The sequence below is a fragment of the Thamnophis sirtalis genome, unplaced genomic scaffold, assembly GCF_051295495.1.
Source record: "Thamnophis sirtalis isolate CommonGarterSnake01/CBP01778 unplaced genomic scaffold, rThaSir2_p1.2 scaffold_3, whole genome shotgun sequence".
Classification (NCBI taxonomy): domain Eukaryota; kingdom Metazoa; phylum Chordata; class Lepidosauria; order Squamata; family Natricidae; genus Thamnophis; species Thamnophis sirtalis.
This window is the reverse complement of record NW_028261383.1, coordinates 34,918,302-34,945,817: the sequence shown is the minus strand read 5'-3', so window position 1 is coordinate 34,945,817 and position 27,516 is coordinate 34,918,302. Positions and strand designations below refer to the sequence as shown.

The window sequence follows — 27,516 nt, the reverse complement described above, 5'->3', positions numbered from 1 at the left end:
TGTCCTAAAACCCTCTTCTTGGTACCTACCAGGCACGTTACCCCATCCACAAAGACAGGCAAGACACCAGAATATTAACTCAGCACCCTTACTAGCACTGATGATGTTACCTAGTTAGGGTAATGAAATGTCTGCAAGAAAACAAGCAAGCTCAGAGAGCACCAAGGACTCCTCACCAAAAAGTCCGGATAGTGGATGTGGCAGTACCTGGAGACAGCAGAATAGAAGCGAACTGGAGAAGATAACAAAATACAAAGACCTCCAAATAGTAACATGACAACTGTGCCAAAAGAGAGCAAAGATAATACCAATAGTAATGTGCACCTTAGGTGCATCCCAATACAATTGAAACACCACTTGAACACCATCAGCATTGACAAAATTGCCATCATTCAATTGTGAAAGGCAGCTTTATTCAGAATGGCTTACATCCTGCAATGATACCTCTAAAAACATCATACATCCACATCTGCCTATCCCAAGTCCTTGGAAAAGACTCAGTAGCTAGATAGAAATGCCAAGTCCAGACTGAACATCTGGCTGACTGTGCGATGGACCATAAGAATGAGGGAGGGACTTGTGATGCTCTGAGTGGGTTGAAAGCTATACTGGCAGAAAGCTAAGACAGGACTTAGCGGAAGAGCCAGACTAAAGGTATTTATTGTTGTGGAGCTGGCAGGAGATTCAGACAGTGAGGAGGTGCGGGAGGAACATGGGCCAGTCCTGGAGTCTGGGGAAAGCTCTGATGAGGGCTCTGTGTTGGAGGCAGAGAGGGGGCCGGAGCCATATGACAGTTATCAGCTGCTTTCAGAGTCAGACATCAGTGAGGCAGATGAACAGCTGGAGCCTGTTCCCAGTGTGCGCATGCACAGAGTTGCCAGACGAAGGGAACAGCTAAAGAACAGGAGTCGACTTGGGAGTAAGGCCACAGGTGGACAATGAATGGCCCCTCCCAGAGGAAATAAAAGAGGAGCGAAAGGGGAGTGGAGTTTGCAGGAGACAATTAGTTCGAGGTGGCGCAGTGGTTAGGGTGCAGTACTGCAGGCCACTTCAGCTGACTGTTATCTGCAGTTCAGCGGTTCTAATTTTACCGGCTCAAGGTTGACTCAGCCTTCCATCCTTCTGAGGTGGGTGAAATGAGGACCCAGACTGTGGGGGCGATATGCTGACTCTGTAAACCGCTTAGAGAGGGCTGAAAGCCCTATGAAGCGGTATATAAGTCTAACTGCTATTGCTATTGCTAATTGGTTCGTGACTCTCCAAGACTCCTTGCCAACTTTTGCAGATATCGGCCTGTCAGCTCTCCAAGCCAGATAAGGTCTGTGACTGTAAATCCTCCCTCAAAAGACTTTGTTGGATGTGAATGAGCAAAATTCACAGTCAATTAATAAAAGGGTTTTTTGTCGGGACAAGGAGTTTGCTTCATGCTCTGGGAAGCTTAGGTCAGAACATTCAGCAACCAATTTTGAGGGAGATAGATATCCAGAAATGCAAAGAATAAAATAAAATAAAAACAAAACAAAACAATTTACTAGAGGGAGAAAACTGAAAAAGAATCACATATCACAGGAGTCATAATCCAGATCAACAAGAATATCAGATTGTTAGAATTTCTGGGCATTTGTTGACATATGCGCAATGGGATTTAATAACCATGGTTGGGTAACCAGGGCCAAGCTCTGAAGGATTACTGGAAGAACAGCATCCACAATCAAGAGAAAAGTAGATTGTGTTTGAAAATCGCTTCTTTATGACTTGCTATTATAAATCAGAAGCAACAAAGTAAGAATGTTTGGATATTGGAAAAGAATTTAACCAGGCTCAAATGTCACTGAACAACGATTAGCAGACCAAAGGAGATTTATTAACAGAAATAAAATATTCAGGGATGCACAACTGGAAGAGATTCAGAAAAAATGGAAAAAATGGAAAACTCCCAAAACAATAAGGCAAGAACAACTGCCAATATAGAATAAGAAATATAATATAAGAAGTAATAGCAACAGAGCCAGTACAAACCAGTACTGAAACAACCTATTAACCGACACCACCCTCCTCCTCAAAAAATGCTGAAGCACTAAAGGAGAAAATTATGGCATATGCAGAATTACCAGTAGAAAGACAAACACTGCCAGCATTGAAAATAATACCCAAAACAGGGCTGGCAGTTATAATGACGGATGTGAATAAGGCGCTTGCAAGGATTAAAATAACATCTATTGAACGGACCAATCAGCGTGCCTACAGTACAACAGTGGTAGTTACAGAAAAACTGGTTATCAAAATTAGAAAAGGCAATATTGATTTGGTGGAAACACCATTAAATCCATCAATACCTGGGCCACACCTGTGATATGATACATTGCTGGAATTATTAACTGGACACAAGCTGCACTGGGCTTTTTGAACTGAAAAGCAAGAAAGCTAATGACTGTTCACTATGTATTATATCCCCATTATTATATGATAGATTATACCTGCCCCATAGAAATGGAGGAAAGGTTGAAATCCAGCAGGTTCTGACAGGTTATGGAGAAACATAGCAGAAATTTTGAGTGGTTTGGAGAACTGGCAAATGCCACCTCTAGCTGGTGCCAGAGTAGGGTGGGAATGGAGATTTTGCAGTCCTGCCATGCCCCAAGCCATACCCACAAAGCCACACCATACCCCCAAGCCATGCCCACTGAGCCACGCCCACAGAACCGTTAGTAAAAAAAAATGAATTTCACCACTGAGGCAAGGGTTTACTTTAAGTCACGCTAGCTGTGGAATAAGAAAAACACGCATTGGCTGATTACATAAAAGACAGCCAAGAACAAGCATTGATGCAAGTTAAAAAAATGGAACTTATTGAACAAGCAGGAAACAAAACATGAACATTGAAATAATGTAATAAAAGCAAGAACAGAATGCTGGCAAGGAAAAGCATTACATGGTCAATTTCTACAAAAGATTGAGGGGAATGTCAATAAAGATAAAACCTGGCAATGACTTACAACTGGAACATTTAAAAAATAAGATCAAGGGTTGATTTTGGCTGCTCAAGACCAAGCTGTTTGAACTAATGCAATTAAGGCCTAAACTGAAAAATTGTCAAGTGATTCAAAATTCAGACAGAAGAAACAGTATTTCATATGTTCAGCTCGTGCAAGAAGAGCACACAAGCTGATTATATAAACAATGACATAACACAGTTGCCAAAATGATTCACTGGAACATCTGTAAAAATTATCATGTGCCAGTAATGAAAAATTGGTGGGAACATATTGTTGGAAAAATAGTCAAAAATGAGCAGGTTAAAATAATGTGGGAGTTCAGAATGCAAACTAGTAAAGTCTTGGCTCACAACACATCAGATTTAACTGTGCTTGAAAAGAAGACAGTGTGGATAATTGATGTGGCAATATCAGGGTGGATTCCGCTACTGCCGGTTCTCTCAGGGATGTGCCCTGTGTGCGCTTGATGTGCGCTGTGCACGTATGCCCAGTACAACGAAAATTGCTCTGCGCATGTGCGGAAGCCAAAAACAAGATAGCGCCGCCTATGGCACCGCTGGGAGAACCGGTTTAGGGGCGTGGCAGGCCTGGGTCGCTGCTGGTTCCAGCGACCCAGGCCACCAAGCTACTATTGGTTCGGCTGAACTAGTCTGAACAGGTAAGAATCCACCACTGGACAGTAGAACAGAAAAAAAGACAGAATTGGAGAACATCACAGAGTATCAAAACCTGAAAACTGAAATTGAAAGATAATGGCATAAACCCAGCCATGATGGTCACAGAGTTATCAGCACCCTGGGTGCCATACCAAAAAACTCAAAAATCTGACCATTGACAAAATTTTCCATCTTTAAATTATAAAAAGGCCACTTTCCTTGTATTTGCAGATATACTATGACTCGATAAAGCAATTATTTGAGAAAGCTTTAAAGTCTCAGAGTTGCTGAATTGGAACCTCGACATTATGCTGATACGTTATGACATCCTAAATTCTTGGGAAGAACTCAATGCCAATTAAGGCCAACACCAATTAAAGAATGTATAAAGCTGTGATTTTGCATTTTTGTGTATATATTGAAAAACAACAGCACGACAAAGTAACAACAGTGTTGCATTGGAATATCTGCAAGAAATACCATTTGCCTGAAAGAAAGGGTGAGACCACAAAATTGGCAAAGTAATACAAAATGAAGAAGCAAAAGTGCTCTGCGACTTTAGAATTCAAACACAACACCTGAGATTTAACCACTGTTGGTCAGAAAGACAAAAAAAATGGATACTGCAGTAGGTTGGAAACAGCAGAAGAGAAGAGAAAGAACTGGAGAAAATAACAAAATGCAAAGCCCCGCAAATAGAACAATGGTGGCAAAAGAAAATGAAGATGATAGCAGTGCTGATAGGTGCCTTGGGTGCAATTTCAAACATCTGGAGCACCACTTGGATCCTATCAGCATTGACAAAATCACTACCAGTCAATTGCAAATGCAAGCTTTATTTGGAACAGCTTACATCCTGCAATGATCCCTCCAACACCATGAAACATGTACCTCTGATGGTGCAGTGGTTAGAATGCAGTACTGCAGGCTACTTCTGCCCACTGCCAGCTGCCTGCAATTTGGCAGTTCAAATCTCACCAGGTTCAAGGTTGACTCAGCCTTCTATACTTGCGAGGTCGGTAAAATGAGGACCCAAATTGTTGGAGCTAATATGCTGACTCGGTAAACCACTTGTAAACCACTGTAAAGCAGTAGATAAGCCTTAGTGCTATTGCTATTGCCATTTGTCTATCCCAAGTCCTTGGGAAGGACTCAATAAGAAGACAAAAATCCTGTCTGAATATCTGGCTGACTGTGTGATGAACCCAATAAAACTGCAAATATGAAAGAGAAATATAAGCCTCCAATTCCATCCCATAGGTATTCTTACGAAGTAATAATGGCCTGTAGCTAAAGTGGAAATGCCCACATTTGGGGTAGGGAGGGGGAGATGGGAAGGCAGAAATATCCTAGGGGAGGAAGGATGGCAAAAACAATATCGCCAGTATTCTGACCCAGGCTTCCCGAGAGCACGAAGCAAACTCCTTGTCCTGACAAAACCCCTTTTTGTTAATTTACTGTGAATTCTGCTCATTCACATCCAGGAAAGTCTTTCAAGGGAGGATTTACAGTCACAGACCTTATCTGGCTTGGAGAGCTGCCAGGCCAGTGGTGGGTTTCAAAAAAATTTAGACCGTCTTCTGAAGATGTGGCCTGCTTTATGGGAGTGGGTTGCTGGCCATGTGACCGGGTGGGAGTGGCTTGCCGGCCATGTGACTGGGTGGGAGTGGCTTGGCAGTCATGTGACGGGTGGGAGTAGCTTGGCAGTCATGTGACTGGGTGGGCGTGGCCAACTTTTAAAATGTGGTGAAACTCACTTAATGCTCTTGCTTAGCAACCAAAATGTTGGCTCACAAACTCTGGCATTTGAAGCACGCAAGTCTTAAAGCTGTCAAGTTACAAGACCTTTGCACCCCTAACCCTTTAGAAAAAAAAACTCCAGGGGTGTTCAAACTTGACAGCTTTAAGACTTGTGGACTTCAACTCCCAGAATTCCTCCCCCAGTCATGTTGGCTCAGGAACTCTGGCATTGAAGGACGCAAGTTTTAAAGCTGTCAAGTTACAAGACCTTTGCACCCCTAACCCTTTAGAAAAAAACTCCAGAGCTTTAAGACTTGTGGACTTGAACTCCCAGAATTCCTCCTCTCGCTCTTCATCTTGATGATGTGTGGACGCGAGGGGGGAGGGAGCTGGAACAGGTTCTAAATGGTACTGCAGATTTGTGGAACCTCTTCTATAGAAGAGGTTAGAACTGGCAGGAACCCACCCCTTTGCCAGGCCGATACCTGCAAAACTTGGCAAGGAGTCTCAGAGAGTCACGAACCAATTAAGCAAACTAATTGTTTCCTGCAAACTCCACTCCCCTTTTGCTCCTCTTTTATTTCCTCTAGGAGGGGCCATTTATCATCCACCTGTAGCCTTACTCCCAAATCGACCCTTGTTCTTTAGCTGTTCCCTTCGTCTGACAACTCTGTGCATGCGCACACTGGGAACAGGCTCCAGCTGTTTGTCTGCCGCACTGATGTCTGACTCTAAAGGCAGCTGATAACTGGCATACGGCTCTGGCCCCCTTTCTGCCTCTGACACAGAGCCCTCGTCAGAGCCTTCCCCAGACTGCAGGACTGGACCATGTTCCTCCCCAACTTCCTCCTCACTGTCCGAATCTCCGCTGGTGAGCCACAACAGCCAGCTTTTGTAAACATGGTGTTCATGGTCAGCCATAGCTACTGTGGCATCCATTTTGAAAACAGGCTAGTCTTTCCCTCAGTCTTCTGTGAAACTCTCCACAATATGCCCACCTGCGCAGCCAGATGGTGGACCTCCAACCTTGACAACAGACCGAGCAGTCACGCAGCTCACTTAGTCACAGTTTCTCTCCCCCCCCCCCCCGGTTGTGAAATACGGTGTATTTTTACCTGTAAATGCATTGTGTTTACATAAACATATTTCTTTATAAATTAGCACATGCAAAGTTAAGCAAACCTGTTGGCATGAGTGATACATTTTTTGAATGCATGAGTGATATATTTCCTTTTTGGGGAGGGTATGAAAATGTGGGGAGCATGAAGGTTATCTAGATCTCCTGGAGATTGAGGCTGGTTTTTGTTTTTTGTTTTATCCGCATTTCCCAAAATGGCAGCCTTGAGATCAGTAGGGAGTGCAATTCTGAGGCATTTCAGCCTGTCTCTAGCCAAACATTTGAGGAGTTGAAATCCCAATGAAAAAGCAGCCCTCGATATTTTTGTATCTCATTACCGTACTCTTGATGATTACAAGCTGAAAGTGAGCTGTGAAGCTCAGCGGGCCCACAGTCTCATTCTGACATGTGAAAATATTATTCTCACAGGTGGCCAGGGAGGAGAGTGACCAAATACACTTTGCACACTTATATGCAAGAGTGCAACATCAAAAGGGATATTATTTCTTTTAGCATCACTGCGGTTCTGAACCAACACCTAGAATCATTTATGTGTTTTCCCTGCTGTGATTTGTGAATTGGAAAGAAGACTGGCTATAAAATAGAGTTGCAAATCTCTCTCTCTCTCTCTTTTCTTTCCTCAATCAGGGCTGGAAATATAAACCAAGACCTGGATCCAGAAAGTCCCACCTGTGTAGTTGGGGAAGTATGGTGCGAAGGAAAAAGGTAAGAAGTATGCCTGGAAAACATACTATTTATTTAAGATCTAGATCTAGATCTAGATCTAGATCTAGATCTAGATCTAGATCTATCTATCTATCTATCTATCTATCTATCTATCTATCTATCTATCTATCTATCTATCTATCTATCTATCTATCTATCTATGGCTGTGTGTGTATGTTGCAGCATAACTCTGGAACACCTCGAGCAATTTCAACCAAACTTGGTACACAGATGACTTACTCTTTGGAAACAAATACTGTGGGGGGGTAAGACACCCCAACATCCCTTGGGGGGGTGTTTTCTTAAGATACAGCCTGTTGTGCCTTAAAATGGCTTCTATTGTACTTCCTTAAAATGGCTTCTACTGTACAGTGTAATTAAGTTGCTGTGGCAATGGTTTCACAGTACTCCACAAGGGGGCTCCCTCTGGTAAGGGGGAAAATCGAACATTAGAAATTACATTTGGTCCGGACATTTCCCCCCTATAAATAAATACCCGGGGTATGCTGGGTTATTGGTTAGTTTATTTAATAAATGTATATTCTGCCTATCTTTCTGCCTAAAGTGACTGGTAACCTGAGTGGGTGTGAAGGCTCACCAGTCCTTTAAAGTTATACATTTGGAAAGGTCCCATGAAACTCTTCTGAAAACTCCCATTTTCAAGGCTTCAGATCGAACAGTGAGGCTCTGGTTCTAAAGATCTGGTTCTAAAAGACAAGCAAAGGCACTTCCTTAAGATTTTATTTCTAGATCAACGGAGGAAACATACAAATAAAAGAAAAAAGTACAGGAACCTACCACCTGTATAGATGCAGAGTCTAGGTGCCCAGTTACATTGTTTGCTACAGCATATCAAGAAAATGCTTTCAAGTTGACTGTAGAAATTTAATACGTGTTAAAACTCCACATACATTCCTCTTTCATTTTAATTAATGGAAGTCTATGTTCTTACCACCAAGAAATTCGAAGTTTTTTTTAAGATTTCAGATTGAACCTTACAGAATCATAGAATAACAGAGCTGGAAGATACCTTGGAGGTCATCTAGTTGTTCAAGGAAGAGACTGTTACAGAATCATAGAATCACAGAGTTGGAGGGGACCTCCGAGGTCCAGCGAGGAAGCACCCATGACGTCTGGTGGCAAGCAGTTCCACTGGTTGATTGTTCTCACTGTTAGGAAGTTTCTCCTCAATCCCAAGTTGTTTCTCCCTGTCAGATCCCTAACGTGATACTGCCATTCAAATGGGGGAAGTGGGGAGCATGGAGATAAGCTGTACTTTTTTACAACCCTTTTTCCTGGTGCCTAAGCACCCTGCAGTATTCTCACTTTCTTTGGAATGTCATAAGGAGGGAGGGCCATGTGGATTGTTTCATGTTGCTGAGGTCTTTTCCAACACACATCAAAGTTCAAAAGCCTATCCTGCTCCTTCAGAGTCCAATTTTTGCTTCCATCGATTGTTGTGGCTTGCGCAATTCTGATCTTTGTAGGTATGGTAGTTGTTCCGTGGCAGCTGAGTATCTTTTCCAAGCCCTTTACAGGTTATTGGTTTATCAAGTGCCGAGTCCGTGGCATATTTCTTGTTTGCTTGTTCCAAATGACTCCTTCTGTTTATTTTGGCTGTCTCAACCTCCCGCTCCAAATGGGTTAGGGTTATTGATTGATGCTTTGCAGTTACCTCTGTGAATTTATGTTTTTGTTTTTTCCTTCCGTTCAATCATGTCCGATTCTTGGAGGCGGCTTAGAGATGTTTCTGCAGTTTTCTTGGCAAGGCAAGACTTACCTTTGCTTTCCCTTCCTAGGGCTGAGGGAAAGTGACTGGCCCAAGGTCACCCAGCTGGCTTCATGCCAAAATGGACCTAGAACTCACAGTTTCCTGGTTTCTGATGCCTTAACCACTATACCGAAGTTGCTCTCACATTTATATACCCCTACCATAAACTCTCTTTTTGCGACCCTATAATCCAGTGGTGAAATTCAAATTTTTTAGTACTGGTTCTGTGGGCGTGGCTTGGTGGGCGTGGTGTGGCTTGGTGGGCGTGGCAGGGAAAGGATACTGCAAAGATGTTGTAATATAGTTCCTTGTGCAGGTGTGTGTCCCCCATGGCCTAGTTCATACTAGGGCTTGCAGAGCCACGCTGAATCACACAGGAGAAAACAAACTCCTAGAACACCATAACATCCTGATAGTGCATAACATAACATTCTGATATGTGCCCTACCATTGACGTCCAGGATTTAACCATATATAGACTGAGCAGTAGATTAGTAGATTCATTCCTGCCCCACTCTGGGGCCAGCCAGAGGTGGCATTTGCCGGTTCTCCGAACTACTCAAAATTTTCACTACTGGTTCTCCAGAACCTGCTGGATTTCACCCCTGCTGTAATCCTTTAATTTGGAGTAGATTCAGGGCAACTGGATGGAGCTGAGCGTTTACTGGCCAGATGCCCTTCCTGACGCCATGCAAAATTCGCAGCAGGCATTTTTTTCTTCTTTCCGCCCTAAGAGAGAGAAATGCCTGCTGCTACCTAAGCTTGAACACCCAACCTTTTGAGTGGGAGGCGAGTGTCTTCACCACTAGGCCATTACGCCGCTCTATGTACCCCTATCATAACCATAACAAAATTATCACACCAATTTGCAACAGGCAAATGTTTTTCAGGCATAAGATTTTAATATTAGTTATCGTTTAAAAAACCCATCCTGATACCTTTGGTTACCTCCGTTCCCAAAACCTATTCCCAGCCTGTGATGTTAAAGCTACACTAAGAGTGGGTTTCTTTCTTTATGGCACAGTTCAATATTTTCTTTTAAGTTTCAAATTGTGTTAAGTTTCTGTCCTACTCAGTTCATCTTTAAAATTGACCCTCATTATTTAAATTATTAACTCCTGTTTCTTTTCTTTCCTCACCACACATGAGCATAAAGTGAGATAGACTCTATTTGTTTCATAAATATGAATTCATTCTAGCCAGATCTTACTGTATTTTCTTTTCATATTATACTCTAACATGGTAGAGATTTATCATAACTAATTGTGGCCAGCATGAGATAATACACATTTAACCATATCTTTACTTCAGAGCAGATGATATGCAATCTGAAGATGGTCATTAATATCTGTCCTTGGCCATAATTAGACCACTTTCTCACCAAACTACAACTCCCAGATGCTCTGGATCCTTATAAAAGGAAAAGGTGAAACTTCAAAGCCCTGAAGACTTCAGAGCTTGACCACCTAAGATACTAAAGATAAAGTTTCTCCTCGCACATATGCGCTAGTAGTTCCCGGCTCTAGGGGGCGGTGCTCATTTCCGTTTCAAAGCCGAAGAGCCAGCGCTGTCCAAAGACGTCTCCGTGGTCATGTGGCTGGCATGACTAAATGCCAAAGGCACATAGAATGCTGTTACCTTCCCACCAATGGTGGTCCCTATTTTTCTACTTGAAGTTTTACATGCTTTTGAACGGCTAGGTTGGCAGAAAGTAGGACAAGTAACGGGAGCTCACTCTATTACGCAGCACTAGGGATTCGAACTGCCAAGCTGTCGATCTTTTTGATCAAAAAGCTCAGGGTCTTAGCCACTGAGCCACTGTATCCCATAAGAGACTACCTCCCCTCTTGTGGGCCTGTCCAAATACTAATATTTGCAGGCCAAGCACTTTTAAAGATGTTGGTGCTGCTTTCAGAAGCCTGATTGTCAACTACCTTGTTATGTGTTGTTCCCAACTTGGAAAGCTTTACCTGGGGAATTTTATTTGGTGACCACCCTTAGAAAAAGAATTAAGGCACATGTTCTTAAACTGGCCTTTTGAGCAGTAAATTTAGTACCTGTGTATTATTTTTAAATTATTTTAATTTATTAAATTCTTTTAAACTTAATAAAGTCCTAATTGCATTTGTAGTTATATTGTGCTGTTAACTGCATTGATTGTCCAGTCAGAGGAGGAGGATGAAAACAGAACAGAAAACAGAATAATAGAGTTGGAAGGGATCTTGGAGTTCTTCTAGTCCAGCCCCCTGCCTAGGCAGGAAACCCTATACCTTTTCAGACAAATGGTTATCCAACATCTTCTTAAAGACTTCCAGTGTTGGAGCATTCACAAATTCTGGAGGCAAGCTGTTCCACTGATTAATTGTTCTAACTGTCAGGAAATTTCTCCTCAGTTCTAAGTTGCTTCTCTCTTTGATTAGTTTCCATCCATTGCTTCTTGTTCTACACTCAGGTGCTTTGGAGAATAATTTGACTCCCTCTTCTTTGTGGCAACCCCTGAGATATTGGAAGACTGCTATCACATCTCCCCTAGAGTTCTTTTCAATCCACAAGACATTCCCAATTCCAGCAACCGTTCTTTATATGCTTTAGCCTCCAGTCCCCTAATCATCATGAGACTTAAAGGCAATGAACTGCAAATAAATACATTAGATTAGAGCCTACTTTCCTGTGTCAATTATACAATTCCAGAATTTACATCTGTTTTAGAGCCAATTAAAAAAAGAGCCAATTAAGCCAGGAGTGAGAAACTGTTGTGACAATTCCCATCATCAGTTATTTTGACCAGACTAGTGTCGCCCAAATAAATAAATAAACTTGATTTGGGGAGAGCCATTATTTCCATATTCCTCCCTTTTAAACAATCACAAAGGAGAAAAGAAGAGAAACAGAATTATCATTTCGGAAAGGTTAATGCTGGCTGGGGAATTCTGGGAATTGAAATCCATACATTTTAAAGTTGTCCAGGCTGAGAAGAACTGGTTTGGATTCTGAGTTTTAAATAAATGGAGGATACCTGGACAAGGAAAGGAAAAATAGGAAAAGAAAGTCCAAATGAAATACCCATCTCCTTGTCTCTGGGATCTGCTGCAATTACTTATGCCCTTCATAATTTGGACTGCCTTAGAAATGGTTCTTGTTCTGTAATGGCAAATATGCTTGGTGTCCTAGCCAGTAGGGCTGAATGTCTATGGAGATTCTCAGTCATCCAGGTCTTGGTTGAGCCAAGGTGGCGCAGTGGTTAAATGCAGCACTGCAGGCTACTGCTAGATCAGCAGTTCAGCGGTTCAAATCCCACCGGCTCAGGGTTGACTCAGCCTTCCATCCTTCCGAGGTGGGTAAAATGAGGACCCAGATTGTTGGGGGCAATATGCTGACTCTCTGTAAACCGCTTAGAGAGGGCTGAAAGCCCTATGAAGCGGTATATAAGTCTACTGCTATTGCTATTGCTATTGCTATTGGTTGTCCCACAGGTGTTTTTTTTCAAGATGCAACTGGACTTTCTGTTTTTTTTTTCTTTGAAGACGTTTCGCTTCTCATCCAAGAAGCTTCTTCAGCTCAGAGCTGAAGAAGTTTCTTGGATGAGAAGTGAAATGTCTTCAAAGAAAAAAACAGAAAGTCCAGGTGCCCCTTGAAAAAAGCACCTTTGGGACAGTAGAGCAGTACTTCTCTCAGCCAAATGCCGGCGTTCCAAATAGCATCCAAAATTAAATCAGAGTCCAAGGCAGAGCTTTCCTCAAAGTTCCAGTTTATTAAGAGAGACATGTTGGTACATCTGAGAAAACCTGAATCTGAAAACTTCCTGGGGTTCCCACCCAGTTGAAAGTTCATGATCTTGCCCCCACACCCACAAGTCCATCACATGGTCCAATCTTCCACTGCCATGCTGGCAGTTCCACCCATCCAGTTCCGGTCAGGCTCAGAGGTGTAGAGTACAAAAGATGACATTGGGTTTCTAGAAAGGATTTTTTTATTTTGACAACAACACATTCTACTCCTTACTATTCCCCCTCCCAATTCCCCACTAATGAAAAAGCATAGTAAAATATTAGAGAGTGTGGCAGGCCAAAGATCCAGCAAGGAATATGACTGCAAGCCTGACACTATCCACCAATTATTTTAAAAGAAATAATTATTTTTTGCTCCAAACTTACTCCAGCTTCAGTGATGCCCAATGGATTGTTCCAAATGCTTAGTGACATTTTACTATTACTGTTTTTATTTCATATGCCATTTATGGCTTAAGAGCCAGACTAGCATAGAGAAATAAAAGCTTAGCCTTGCTAGTCTACGGGCAGCAAATAAAAAAGAATTAAAACTCAAGACAGATGTGAAGATTTCCTATAAATCCTTCTATTCCTTTCCTTCTTTCTTTCTTTCTTTCTTTCTTTCTTTCTTTCTTTCTTTCTTTCTTTCTTTCTTTCTTTCTCTTTCTTTCTTTCTTTCTTCAAAAATAAGAAACGATGTAATACAGGTAGTCCCCGACTTACAACAGTTCGTTTAGTGACCAAAGTTGTAATGGCACTGAATCATGTGACTTATGACCATTTCCCCCCACACTTAATGACCATTGCAGCATCCCCATGATCACATGATCAAAATTCAGATGCTTGGCAACTGACTGAATATTTATGATGGTTGCAGTGCCCCCTTTTGCGACCTTTTGACAAGCAGAGTCAATGAGGGAAGCCAGATTCACTTAACAACCGTGATACTAACTTAACAACAGGAGTGGTTCACTTAACAGCTGTGGCAAGAAAGGTCATAAAAGGGGGAACTTAAAACTCACGCAACAAATGTCTCGCTTAACAACCGAAACTTTGTGGTTGTAGGTTGAGGACTACCTGTGCTAGGCTGGTTTTTGTAACTATCTGGGGTCGCTTGAGGCTTTGATGAAAGGAAAATTGATGCTTTATGAACTTGTATACAAATGCACCAATCTCCATCTCTTGGTTCATTCTAAATTAAGCAGCATTGTTTTATATTGGGGTAGCCATGCCACAGCCTGAAATGTATTTGCATTCACATTTGTTTTCTTCCCAATACTTGCATTTTCATATTATTCTACAAAATCTGGATCTCAGCCTTACTGGCTTCAGCACCACCATTCTCCCAGGCCATCTTCAGCCTGGTGGGGAGAATGAAATATTTCAATTTTCCCTGTTGACTATGCTTGGCTGCAGTGAGTACACATGTGCATTTGCACATAAATAGGTCTGCGCATGCACAAAACATTAAAAATGGAAATAAATTACATATGTGCAATGAAAATTGTTCTGCACAAGCGCAGAGCCAAAAATCAAGATGGCGTCGCTGTAGGAGAACCGGTTCGGAGAGACCAAAATCAGAGATCCTGTGGGGTTTGGGAGGCAAAAAACGGGGGCACAGAAGGTTTGGGAGGCCTGCAGAGTGCTCCTGGGATCTGGGGAGAGCAAAAATGAGCCCGTTTTTCACCTGTTTTTCTCAAAAATGTGGTGTGTAGAGGGTTTGGGAGGCCTGCAGAATGCCCCTGAGGGCTGGGGAGGGCCCCAACAATATGCTCCTGTTTTTGTGAAAAACAGGCCTGTTTCTTTGCCTTCCAAACCCCCCATGCATCATGTTTTTGCCCTCCCCAGCCCTCAGGAGCACTCTGCAGATCTCCCAAACCCTCTGTGCGCCCAGTTTTTGTGAAAAACAAGCTTGTTTTTGGCGAAAACGGGATGCGCGGGGCGGGGTTTCTGGAGGCCAAAAATGGCTGTATTTGGTATATGACACTCCAACATTTCCACCCTTTTTAGGGGGAGAGAAGTGCGTCTTATGACTCCAAAAAGTACAGTACTTTTATTAAAAAGGACAGGTTTAAGGACGGTGGCTTAATTGTTACAGATTTAAATTGGGATGAGGGAAAGGAAGACAAGCTGGTTTGTAGATGAAGGTTGCAACGTGAGATAGATCGCAAGAAACACTTGTCATGGATTAAAAATCCATTTATTTGTTGAAAACTATTGAGGCACCCTGAAACCTTTTGAGGTATAGGAGTTCAGCAATCTCTTGCACTTAAAGATCTCTTTAAAGGGTTGTTCAAGTCTCGTTTTGTCCCAAAAGGTTGTTTTGAAATCTGCAACAATGTTCGTGAGAGATTGAAGTCTTCTGCTCTGGCTTTGTCCTTGTCTTGAGTGCTGATGTCAACAAAGCTGCATCCATTAATTCCTTTTGCCCAAGGACTGACTTGTTTACAAAATCCGTCCCATTTACAAAATCATCGATCAAGCAACCGGCCCCTGATTTAAAATCTTGGCCATGCTACACAGGGCCATTCCCTGGCTGGAAGCAAGTTTTTTTTGTTTTGTTTCATCAGCTTCGGTTTTCTAATTTGCAAAATAGGAACAATCACAATGCCTTGTCTTAGTGGGCTTTCATTTGCACGGCCTGCGAATGTTGCAAAGCATTTCACACATGACAGATACTAACCCTGAGTGACTCCACTGGCTTTGCAGTCCTCGGCGTGTCAACCTGATTGCTTCAAATCGTGTTCAGAGTGGAATTATAACTTAAAACATTATAGACACTCTTGCTGCCCCTCTCAAAACAAATAACTCGCTAGGATTTGGGGAAGGGGGAAGGCGTTTAAGGTTGAAGACCTCTGTCAAATTGTCAGGGAGGGAGAGGGCTTAGAAAAGGGACTTGGGCAGGGCAACTTGGCAAAGTGTTAAAAAGAAATTAGCACGCTATCTGACAAGGTGGCAACACTCGAAGCTGATGGCTTGTGTTCGAAATAGCAAGTGCTCGTCTGGAAATAAATAAGCCAAAGACCTAAAGTAAATAAGCCATTAAATATTAAATATATTAAAAAAGCTGAGGAAGGTGGCATGAACAAAGCAGATGTGATGAAAGTCTCTTCTGGCAGAGCAGCAACAGCAAATGCTGAAGCATTATTTAGTCAGAGTATCAGCACCTCCTCCTTCTGCCAAAACAACTAAGGAGTATGCACGGTGCCCAGAAAGTATGAGCAATGTGGGCTATGTAGTCCAGAGAGTTGCAATGTAATTTTAGCCAGGGGCTCACTCCTTTCTGCCTGCCTGCAATCCCAATATCTCCCTCCCTCCCTCCCTCCCTCCCTCCCTTCCTTCCTTCCTTCCTTCCTTCCTTTTTTCTTCTTTTCCTATATCTTTTGCTTCCTGCCTTCTTTCTTTCTTTCTTTCTTTCTTTCTTTCTTTCTTTCTTTCTTTCTTTCTCCCCTTTCCTTCCCCTTCCTGCCTTCTTTCTATCTTTTCTTTCTTCTTCCTTTCCTATATCTTCTTTTCCTTCTTCCCTCCTTCCTTCCTTCCTTTCTCTTCCTTCCTTCCTTTCTTCTTCCTTTCCTATATCTTTTTTCCTTACTGCCTGCCTGCCATCCCTTTATCCTCCCTCCCTCCCTCTTCCTTCCTTTCTTCTTCTCTTTCTCCTTCTTCCTAAAGTTCAGGAGACAGTGGCTTAATGCAAAGTGGGCAGGGCCAAGTGTACATGGCCAATACTAATTTTTTCATATTTTTCAACTAAATGAGGTCGAATTCTAGAAAAGTTTGGTGTGAGATTGCAGGAAAGGGGGAAAATAATAGAAGGGGGGTTCAGACCCTTTTGGGTCCATTAATAGCTTGCCTGATAGATGGAAACTTAATCCTGGTGCTGAGAAATCTGGGAAGTAGAAGCATCTGAAATTGTTCCAAGAGAGACCATCAGAACTCACTCACTAGAAATGAGTCTGGGAAACTCCCCGTCTGCTTTCCAAGGTTCTGAATTCACATTTCTGAAGCCCAAGTAGTTCTGGCTTCCTCTGTCTTCCCCAACTGGGGTTGGGTAGGGTTGTGGAATAAACCCCATGGGCCCAATTTTTGTAAAAAGCTAAGCCATAATTTTTGATACACAAATTCACAAGGGCCAGGATCACATATCAGTGTAAGTCAAAACAAATTGCATTTTGGCTTTGCAAGATGTAAGAAAGCAAAAGCATAGATTAAATAAATGCATCAGAGAGAAAAAAGTCTGCAGTAGATTCCACTTTAAACCTTTATTTATTCTCCCACCTGAATTCCCTGCTGTTTTTATTTGATATGTGCTTTTATTGCTTATACATTTATCAACAACCACTAACTGTTTTTTATTTCCTTTCATAATAGTGTAAGTCAGGGATGGGCAGAAAATTAAATGGAATGTAAGAAATTAGGATAATTGAAGGAGCCTTCAATTCAGTTCGCAAACCTCAGTCATTTAGTTCTCTGTTTTGCTGCAAAATAGGTTAGGGTTGCATTGGCATCCGAATCACCTTAGTATAAATAAGGCTGTGGGGTTCTTGATTAGCCACGTTAACTAAGTCAAGTTTAGTTAACCAAGCCAAGTTACCAAGCCAAACCAAGCAACCAAGGAAAGCTTGATTATCTAAGCTCAGACAGCACCAAGGTCCCCGTAACTCAACTCTGGGCAACAGATATTATCTTCTAATCTAGACCACAGTTATTTCATCTACGGTTTGTGGATTAAATTATGTTGGTTAGGCTCCTACAATAACTTTAGACTGGAGGCTAAAACATACGATGAATGTTTGCAGGAACTGGGCATGGCCAGTCTAGTGAAGAGAAGGACCAGGGGAGACATGATAGCAGTCTTCCAATATTTGAGGGGCTGCCACAGAGGGGATCAAGCTATTTTCCAAGGCACCTGAAGGCCAGATAAGGAATAATGGATGGAAGTTGAATAAGGAGAGATTCAATCTGGAAATAAGGAGAAAATTTGGCATGGCAATCAACCAATGGAACAGCTTTGCCTGTGGAAGTTATGGGAGCTTCATCACTGGAGGTTTTCAAGAACAGACTGGACTGCCATTTGTCAGAAATGGTGTAGGGTCTCCTTGAGTGGACTAGATGACCTACAAGGTCTCTTCCAATTCTGTTATTCTGTTAATATGCTAAGCTGGAAGCCACGTAATAGTTTAGTGCATTTTGCGAAGCAGATTCTATTCATCAAATGCAGCAGGGAACTGGCCCTTGTACTAACTTAAGCCTGGTTGGTAGAGTAATAAAACAATTATAATATAACAAGATTTATTCAGGCCTTTACATTTTTCTGAAATGCTTTTGATAGTTTTAATATTTAACTCAGAGTATTTGGGAGTAGGTGGTACATACATGTGAAACATGATAACAAAACAAATAGGGTATATTATTCTAGCGCGCGCACAAACACATACACACATGCATGCACAGAGTATATAAAGGACTTCGCCCTTTTGTGTTTGTGGTGGTGGCATCCCAATGAAGCGTCCTGCCCATCTGGATAGAAAGATGTTCCAGGGAAGATTGGCTGCCTGTGTCTTGGTTAGCAGAGCGATTTGTGGGTGGGAAAGACACCAGTGCCCTCTACTGAAGCGCACACATGCTTCAGAGAATGAGAATAGCATATGGCTGATGATGCAGAGGTGTGAATGCATTGGTTAAGGACACATCTCTAACAGAAAACTGTGCCTCCACATTTACTCATTCTGGAGTGTCAATTAAAATGTGTCTTGGCAGCCAGCGTGGACCACAAATAATGAGTGATTGAAGGAAGAGATGGTGTAGCTGCTTCTTCCAACCACCATCTCTCTTCACACATTTTGCATTGGTTTCAAAGGTGCAAAATCTAATGAGCTGGAGTCGACAAAGGGGTCATGAGAAATGAATACTGTGAATAACAATGGGGGAAGAATACGAGGCTTCCTTGTAAATTGGTGTGGAGCTGTGTCTCTCAACCTTGGCAACTTTAAGATGGGTGGACTTCTACTCCCAAAATTCGCTAGCCAGCCATGCATCTTAAAGTTGCCAAGGTACACACTGACCTAGTGGATCTGGGCTGCAGAAGTCCAGGTGAGTACCAGATGGCAGCAAAGAAATACAGAAAATTTCTAGAAAGCAATTTGTGTCAGAAGAATCATTTAGTAAGGATTAACTAAAAAAAAAAAAGAGAGAGATGGAGACGGGTGGTTCAGTGAAATAGTCAGCAGCCTGGATCATGTCTACTCAACCATAATGTACCTTATTTAATTTTGGCTTAGTGTGGTGAAGCCAGCTACTACTGAGATTTGTAAACTGTGATTTATAGCTTAATATGTTGTGTAAACCCTGTCAATTGTGGGTCATTTAGTGAACCATGATTAAACAAACTATGGATCCCACTAATCTATCTATCTATCTATCTATCTATCTATCTATCTATCTATCTATCTATCTATCTATCTATCTATCTATCTATCTATCTATCTATCTATCTACCTACCTATCTACCTATCTACCTATCTACCTATCTACCTATCTACCTATCTACCTATCTACCTATCTACCTAGCTATCTACCTAGCTATCTACCTAGCTATCTACCTAGCTATCTACCTAGCTATCTACCTATCTAGCTATCATCTACCTATTTATCTAGCTAGCCAGCTATCTGAAATAAAATTCTTTGGATTTAGTGTGGCTTGCTTCTAAGTAATCAGGTATAAGATAGCAGTATCTTTCACAAGAGAAGGCAGTTCTACCTTAGAAGTAAATGCATCTGCAGTTACTAGGATTTATTTCCAAGGAAGAATGAAGAGAATTTTAAGAGCCACAATCTATTTGTCACCACAAATGAAAAGCAGACAACTAACTTTGGGTATTCTTTAACAATTTAGAGTAAGACCTGATTGTAAGTGGAAATCACAAAGAAAGCTGAAGGGAGAGGATAGATTGGAAAAATCACCATCAGAAAAAAAGCAATGCAAAATCATGGATTGTTGGAAATTGACACACACACACCCAATGTCACCAAGAATGAAACTCAGCTTTGATCTTTACCATTATAAATTATTTATAAAAGAAATCCAATTGTTCTGTGATGAAATCAGCCTTTGTAATTCCTTTGTTCAAAGTTAATAATCTTGAACAAAAAAACTAACCATCGCATTTTAATTCAATTCATTGTGAGTAGCAGACTAGAATTACAGATTAAACCATGATCAAAGGTTTCCTATCTGTGTTCATCACACACTTATTACAAGGAGTGGTGTATTTCAGATATTCCTCTTTCCTTTTATCATTTGACTTCCTTGCACTATTCTAATCTGCCCACCACATTTTTATTCAATTCATTTTGAGTAGCAGAGCTAGAATTACAGATTAAACCATGATCAAAGGTTTCCTATCTATGTCCATCTCACACTTATTTTGAAGGGGTGGTATATTTCAGACATTCTTCTTTCCTTTTATCGTTTGACTTCCTTGTACCTACTCTAATATCTGCCCATCTGTTTTATATTTCATTTACCTGCAGAAAAGCTTAGGCAAGCAATTTGGTATTGTGTTTAAGTGTCTGTGCTGAAAATGTTTGACAAAGGATCATTTACACAATCTTTTTTATTTATCTTTTGCGGAGATAAATTGATGAAGACATTTAGTGTAATAAGGCCTCTCTTAAGGTTGCACTGAGTTTGGGACAAAAGGGAAAAAAGGGGGTTGAATGAGCTTACACTGCATCTCTTTTCCTAGGATCACACAGCCCGTCTCTGCAGCTGCTGTGCAGCTCCTGGAAAAGCTGTCATTGAATTCAAAGGGTTGCTGCATGAGTGGCCACAAGAATTGGGGTACTTATGTAGCAACCTAGCCCTGACCCCTTTCCCTCTGACTCTCCAGCACTACAGTCAGTCCTTGACTTACAACATAATGAAGCCTGCAGATCACAATTGTAAGTTGTGACAATCATAAATTGGGCCATCATGTAATCAACCCAGTTTTATGACCTTTTTGCAGTGGTCATTAAGCGAATGACAGTCGTAAAGCGACCACCATGGTTGTTAGGTAAATACTGCAGCCATTATTGTATTGTATTTGTATTTATTTGTCTTGTATGCCGCCCACTCCCAAAGGACTCCGGGCGGCTCACAATAGACAAGGGAAGGGGAAAACTAAACAAAGACAACACTTTAAAAACAAAAACCGCAACATTCACAATTTCCATGGGGCTGGATGTGTCACAAGCCCCCCGGCCTGCTGGAGCAGGCAGGACTTGGTAGCTTTGCGGAAGGCCGGGAGGGTAGTAAGGGTCCGGATCTCGACGGGGAGATCATTCCAGAGGGCTGGAGCTGCAACAGAGAAGGCTCTCCCCCGGGGGGTTGCCAGCTGACATTGGCTGGCGGATGGAATCCGGAGGAGACCTAACCTGTGAGATCTAATCGGTCTATGGGAAGTAATCGGCAGGAGGCGGTCTCTCAGGTACCCAGGTCCGATGCCATGTAGGGCTTTATAGGTGACGACCAGCACCTTGAAGCGGGTCCGGAGACTAATGGGTAGCCAGTGCAGCTCGCGGAGGATAGGTGTGACGTGGGTGTACCTGGGTGCACCCACAATTGCTCGCACGGCTGCATTCTGGACTAACTGAAGTCTTCGAACACTCTTCAAGGGCAGCCCCATGTAGAGCGCGTTACAGTAATCCAGTCAACCAATGGTTTTTTATGAGTCGGTTTTGCTGAAATCCAGAAGTAAACGCCAGCTTTTGTCAAAATTGTTGTAAAAGAAAAACAGTCACATGACCAAATGGCATTTTGCAAATAGCCATAAATGTGGCTTGGTTTCCAAGTGCCCAACATGCCGGGGGAGGGGGGGGCACAAGGAGGAGCCATTGGAACTTTGGAACTGGGATGTAAGTACCGCCAGGCACCATTCATGACTTTCAATGGTTGTTATGTGACCAGTTGTAAGCCGAGGACTACCTGTACAGACTTTTTATAATTCTTGGGTATGACAGCTAGAACACTCTGATCGTAGCCATGCTAGTCAACACCAAGCTACATACCTTCTCTTCTATTAGTAAGAAGGAATTTCCTGACTATTAAGCAGTGGAACAATGAGATGAAGATTCCTGTAATATACAGAAGGCTGGACTAGAACCGTGATGGGGAACCTATGGCATGCGGAACCATATTTGCCAGCACGACAGCCCTCAGCTCCGGCGTGCACTGGCCAGCTGATTTTTGTTCTTCCAGAGGGCCGGGGAGGCTGTTTTCGCGCTCCCCAGGCTTCAGGAAAGCCTCCAGAGCCTGGGGAGGCGAAAAGCAGGCCCAATGGGCCAACTGAAAGTTTGTCCTGAACTTCCGGTTGGCCCGTTGGGCTGTTTTTTGCCCACCCCTGACTTCAGGAAAGCCTCCGGGAGGGTGAAAAACAGGCCCAGCAGGCCAACCGGAAGTTCGGAAATGATCTATTTGCGCCTTCTTGTGGGTCTCCGGGGGTCTGGGAGCAGCTGTTTTTGCCCTCCCCAGGATTCAGGAAAGCCTCCGGAGCCTTGGGAGGGCAAATTTTCCCCCCTGTGGCAGGGTGGGTGGGTGTTGTGCACACAAGCATAGGTGAGGGGGGAACATGTACACGCACGATTTTGGCACGCCTTTAGAAAAACATCTGGTTGTTATACAAGCGCAGAGAAATCAAAACCTTGACATCTCTGATGGGTTGAAGGGAAACTGATCACTTCAGTTCTTAGTGAAACTGTAGAGTTTATATCTATCAAAAAATTTGGACAAAAAAAAAGAGGGCTTTGTTTTCCTTGGAGTTGTCTATCACCTTTCTATGAAAATTGACACGATAGCAGTCTTCCAATATTTCAGGGGTTGCCATAAAGAAGAGGGAGTCAAGCTATTCTCCAAAGCACCTGAGGGAAGGACAAAAAGCAATGGGTGGAAACTAATCAAGGAGAGAAGCAACTTAGAACTGAGGAGAAATTTCCTGACAATTAGAACAATTAATCAGTGGAACAGCCTGCCTCCAGAAATCGTGGGTCCTCCATCATTGGAGGTTTTTAAGAAGCGACTAGACAGCCACTTATCTGAAATGGTATAGGGATTCCTGTCTGAGCAAGGGATTGGACTAGATGATTTACAAGGTTCCTTCCAGCTCTGTTTATTGCATTTCTCTTCTCTTCTCCACCCCTTCTTCCTTCTTTCTTATCACTGAGGAATAGAATCCTCCCTTTTGCTGCCAATGCATTCATTCAGGGTTTCAGCTTCCACAGACCAAACAAGAAAGTTCATTTCATCCATTTAGGCCATGACAATCCATTTGGGGCAGGGGACCGATGGCAATTTGGAAATCATAACAACTCAACATGAGTTGCTAACAGAAGCATATCTAAACCACAAAAGCAGGAACTGGGGACCCAGAGGCATTGCTATTGCTATAGATGAACAAGGAAACAGCTTTCCCTGCAGCATGCAAGCTATATCTGTGTACATACATTCAAGTAATCCTCATTTAGCCTCTCATTTAGCAATGTTCAAAATGGAACAGAACAGAACAGAACAGAATAGAATAGAATTCTTTATTGGCCAAGTGTGATTGGATACACAAGGAATTTTTCTTTGGTGCCTATACTCTCAGTGTACATAAGGAGAGATACATTCATCAAGAATCATAAGGTATAACACTTAATGACAGTCATAGGATACAAATAAGCGACCAGATAACAATATCAATATAAATGGTAAAGAAAGACGAATTAAGGTCAATTAATTAAGCGCAGTTGCAGTTGCACTTAGCGACCATTTTGCTTAGCAATCGAGTTGCTGATCCTGATTCTGGTTTCTAAATGAGAACCATCTGATTATACCCAAATCCAGATAGATATAGATAGATAGATAGATAGATAGATAGATAGATAGATAGATAGATAGATAGATAGATAGATAGAGCGAGCCGAGGTGGCGCAGTGGTTAAATGCAGCACTGCAGGCTACTGCTAGATCAGCAGTTCAGCAGTTCAAATCTCACCGGCTCAGGGTTGACTCAGCCTTCCATCCTTCCGAGGTGGGTAAAATGAGGACCCGGATTGTTGGGGGCAATATGCTGACTCTCTGTAAACCGCTTAGAGAGGGCTGAAAGGCCTATGAAGCGGTATATAAGTCTACTGCTATTGCTATCGCTATAGATAGATAGACAGGCAGATAGGCAGGCAGGCAGGCAGATAATGTGTGTGCGTGCGTGTGTGCATGTGCGTGTATGTATATCTGTGTATATATATACATACATACAGAGAGACGGAGAGAGAATAGAATGGAATGGAATGGAATAGAATAGAATAGAATAGCAGAGTTGGAAGGGACCTTGGAGGTCTTCTACTCCAACCCCCTGCTTAGGCAGGAACTCTGCACCACTTCAGACAAATGACTGTTCAGTCCCTTCTTAAAAAACTTCCAGTGTTGGGGCATTCACAACCTCTGGAGGCATGTTGTTCCACTGATTAATTATTCTAATTGTCAGGAAATTCCTCCTTAGTTCTCTTTGATTAGTTTCCACCCATTGCTTCTTGTTCTACCCTCAGATGCCTTGGAGAATAGTTTGACTCCTTTGTGGCAACCCCTGAGATATTGGAAGACTGCTATCATGTCTCCCCTAGTCCTTCTTTTCATTAAACTAGACATACCCAGTTCTGCAACCGTTCTTCATATGTTTTAGTCTCCAGTCCCCTAATCATCTTTGTTGCTCTTCTCTGCACTCTTTCTAGAGCAGGGGTGTCAGACTTGATTTCATTGAGGGCTGCATCAGGATTGTATTTGACCTTGGGGGGGACAGTGGGCATGACCATGGTGGGCATGGCCAGCTCGATGTACTTGTGTTGGTGGCGCCTATAGTGACTTGAGTGCGTTGCCAGTGAAAACGGGAAAACGGGCTCCTGAGCTCCGTTTTTGGCTGCAACGGCCTCCTGTAATCCTCTGCCAACGAAAATGGAGCTCTGGAGCTCGAGCCACTACAGGCACCACCGACATGAGTGACATCAAGCTGGCCATACCCATCAGGCCCCTCCCCCCAAGGTATTTACATGATCCAGAGGAAAAAAAATAGCAATAACAATAACACTTAGACTTATATACCGCTTCACAGTGCTTTCCAGACCTCTCTAAGCAGTTTACAGAGTCAGCCTATTTCCCCCAACAATCTGGTTTTTTACCCACCTCGGAAGGATGGAAGGCTGAGTCAACTTTGAGCCTGGTGAGACTCAAACTGCTGAACTGCTGGCAGCCGGCAGTCAGCAGAAGTAGCCTGCAGTACTGCATTCTAACCACTGCTAAAAAAACAACAACATAGATCTGAAAATAAGAGCACCAAGCAAGGTGTTTAGAGGACGCATTTGTGTCTAGAAGCACTAAATTGCCCACTTTGAATTAAGCTCAGCATTCCAATTGTAACCCTGTGTGGAGAAATCTGGGATTATGGGAAACAAGACCAAGGTGTTGGCTGTTGACAGTGACAAACCCAGCTTCACACATGTTTTAGTTGTGCCACAGATGTGAAGCACATAAAAACACCTGCAGCTTCCATCACACCATACGTTGCTCTGCCTTTAGAATACGATGTGACAAGCCGGCAATACTGGCCCTGATCTCACAGCAGCCCTTGCTTGTGTATTTTGCAGCCCAGTTAGAAATGCTGCCTTTGAATATTACAGTGGTTTGGATTTAGATGTCTTCCATGTCATCCTTTCAGCCCTTTCGCGCCAGCTACAGTGCTGCTTTTCTTTCATCTCCAGTTGCAAAAACACCCCAAGGATGAATGTGTGAAGTTTTTTCTGCAATCGCCTGAAGCCTGCAATGAAATGAGCTGCATCATATTCAAACTTGGCAAAATACTTTAACCAAGTCCATTTGCTTACTTTGACAGGGTTTTCTTTGTTTTGCTCTTGAATTGGCTCTTTTCTTGGCGCATGCTGAGCTCCTATTTGATGGGTTAGTTGTTTGTTACTGCATCTGAAGAAAATACTGTAAAACTAAATATTTTTAAAATATTTGCAGAAAAGCTAGAAAACCATGCAGCCGGGCACATGGATGCAGGCTGAGCATAATTGTAAGAGTCTCCTGCCCTCTGCTGGTAACTTGCTGCAGCGCAGGCAAACAGAGGGAAAAAAAAGATGGCTGGAAAGTCAAAACTCGGACTTCAGCCAACCTCTTCTTGCTGGCTATTGTTAGGACCTCATTGCTTGATGATGTCACAATGAAACAGTTTTTATTTGTTGCATGTCCATCTTATTGCACACCTGCTGCCTTCAAATATGTATCTAATAAATACACAACAACACCCCATGACTTATCCCAAAGGAGCTTTTTTCAAGAGGCAACTGGACTTTCTTTGAAGAGGTTTTGCTTCTCATCCAAGAAGCTTCTTCAGCTTCTTGAAACGTCTTCAAAGAAATGCCAGAAAGTCCAGTTGCTTCTTGGAAAAAGCACCTTTGGGACAACCATGACCTGGATGACTGAGAATCTCCATAGACAACCCATGACTTAACATATTTTTCGGAGTATAAGACGCACCTTCCCCCCTAAAAGAGGGTGAAAATTTGGGTGCGTCTTATACACTGAATGTAGCCCCACCCACTCACCAGCCCCCACCCTTTGGCCTCTGCCTCCCAGCAATTTACCTCTTTGCAGCAAACAGGGTTTGTGGAGGCTTCAATAAGCTATAGCAATCCCTGCAGCCTGTAACAGCTGATGATCGGGAGAGATTGAAAGTGAAACTTGCTGTTTGCTCCACATGGCAAATTGCTGGGAGGCAGATTTTTTTTTTCTTGTGCTAATCAGGCTGTTTGCTGCAAGGAGGTAAGTCAACAACTATAAGTGCCTATAGAATGTTTAAATTATTAGAATTATTTTTTAAAGACTGCTTTATTATTATTCTAGACACCTTAACAAAGTGAAGGAACTTTTAAAAATAAATGCAGAGGCCCCCTGCTATTGTTTTAAAAAGTGCTATTCTTTTAAATAGCAGAGAATAACTATACTTCCAGAACGCACATCAATTTTAACAGCATCTGTACAACGATAGTCTGAAATATAACACTACAAACAGTGTATATTGTCTGTTTGTTGCAAGGAGGCAAATTGCTTAGAGGCAGAGGAAGATATTTTTCCTGTTCTAGCTAGGGAGAACGCGGGCGGACAAACGGAGGCGAGCCAGGACTTCAAAATGCTAACAGTTTTAGTGCTAACAGGTTGCCAAACGCGGCACTTCGCAATACGTGCGCCTCAGCTAACTGCCAACAGCTGAGCCCTGTTTGACAACTCTTTATATATGCCGGCTGTCAAACAGGTAACCAATCAGGAGCAGGGACAGCGTCCCCTAGTCAACAGACCAGAGGGAAAACTATAGAACGTAGCAGTCCTTCACACCTAGAATGGGCATGCGTAATTTTCCAAGTAGCCAGGGCGGCGCCGGGCCCGCCCTGACCTTCTCAGTGTGCTTTCGGCAGCCGTAGTAGGTAGTTGGCTCATTGGAGCTTCTGGATTCAGTCTGAGACTGCGCCATCTTGTTTTCCGACGACCCCTTCGACACCTCGGAGTTCGGCAATGCTGGAATGTCACTGGGAAGAGCAGGCAAGGCCATGGTTGGATTCCCTATGGTAGCATCAAACCTCTCGGTGGAAGAAGGGCGAGATCGTAAATTCTGTTCGCTAGTCTCGGCTGAGGTCATATGCAAGCTTAGCTGGCATGGTTGCTGCACCGCCATATTTGG

At 42.7% G+C, this 27,516-nt stretch overlaps 1 protein-coding gene and 1 pseudogene across 1 annotated transcript in view; both read left to right on the top strand.

Moving 5' to 3' along the window:
* The window catches only part of GABBR1 (gamma-aminobutyric acid type B receptor subunit 1), a 189,700-nt gene that overhangs the window by 44,914 nt on the left and 117,270 nt on the right, over positions 1–27,516 (top strand). The window contains exon 2 of the mRNA XM_014054638.2: positions 7,158–7,235. Coding sequence (XP_013910113.2) covers positions 7,218–7,235 — 18 coding nt within the window. The 5' untranslated portion in view covers positions 7,158–7,217. The remainder of the gene's footprint in view (positions 1–7,157; positions 7,236–27,516) is intronic.
* On the top strand, positions 2,174–3,824 carry LOC148047913 (uncharacterized; annotated as a pseudogene).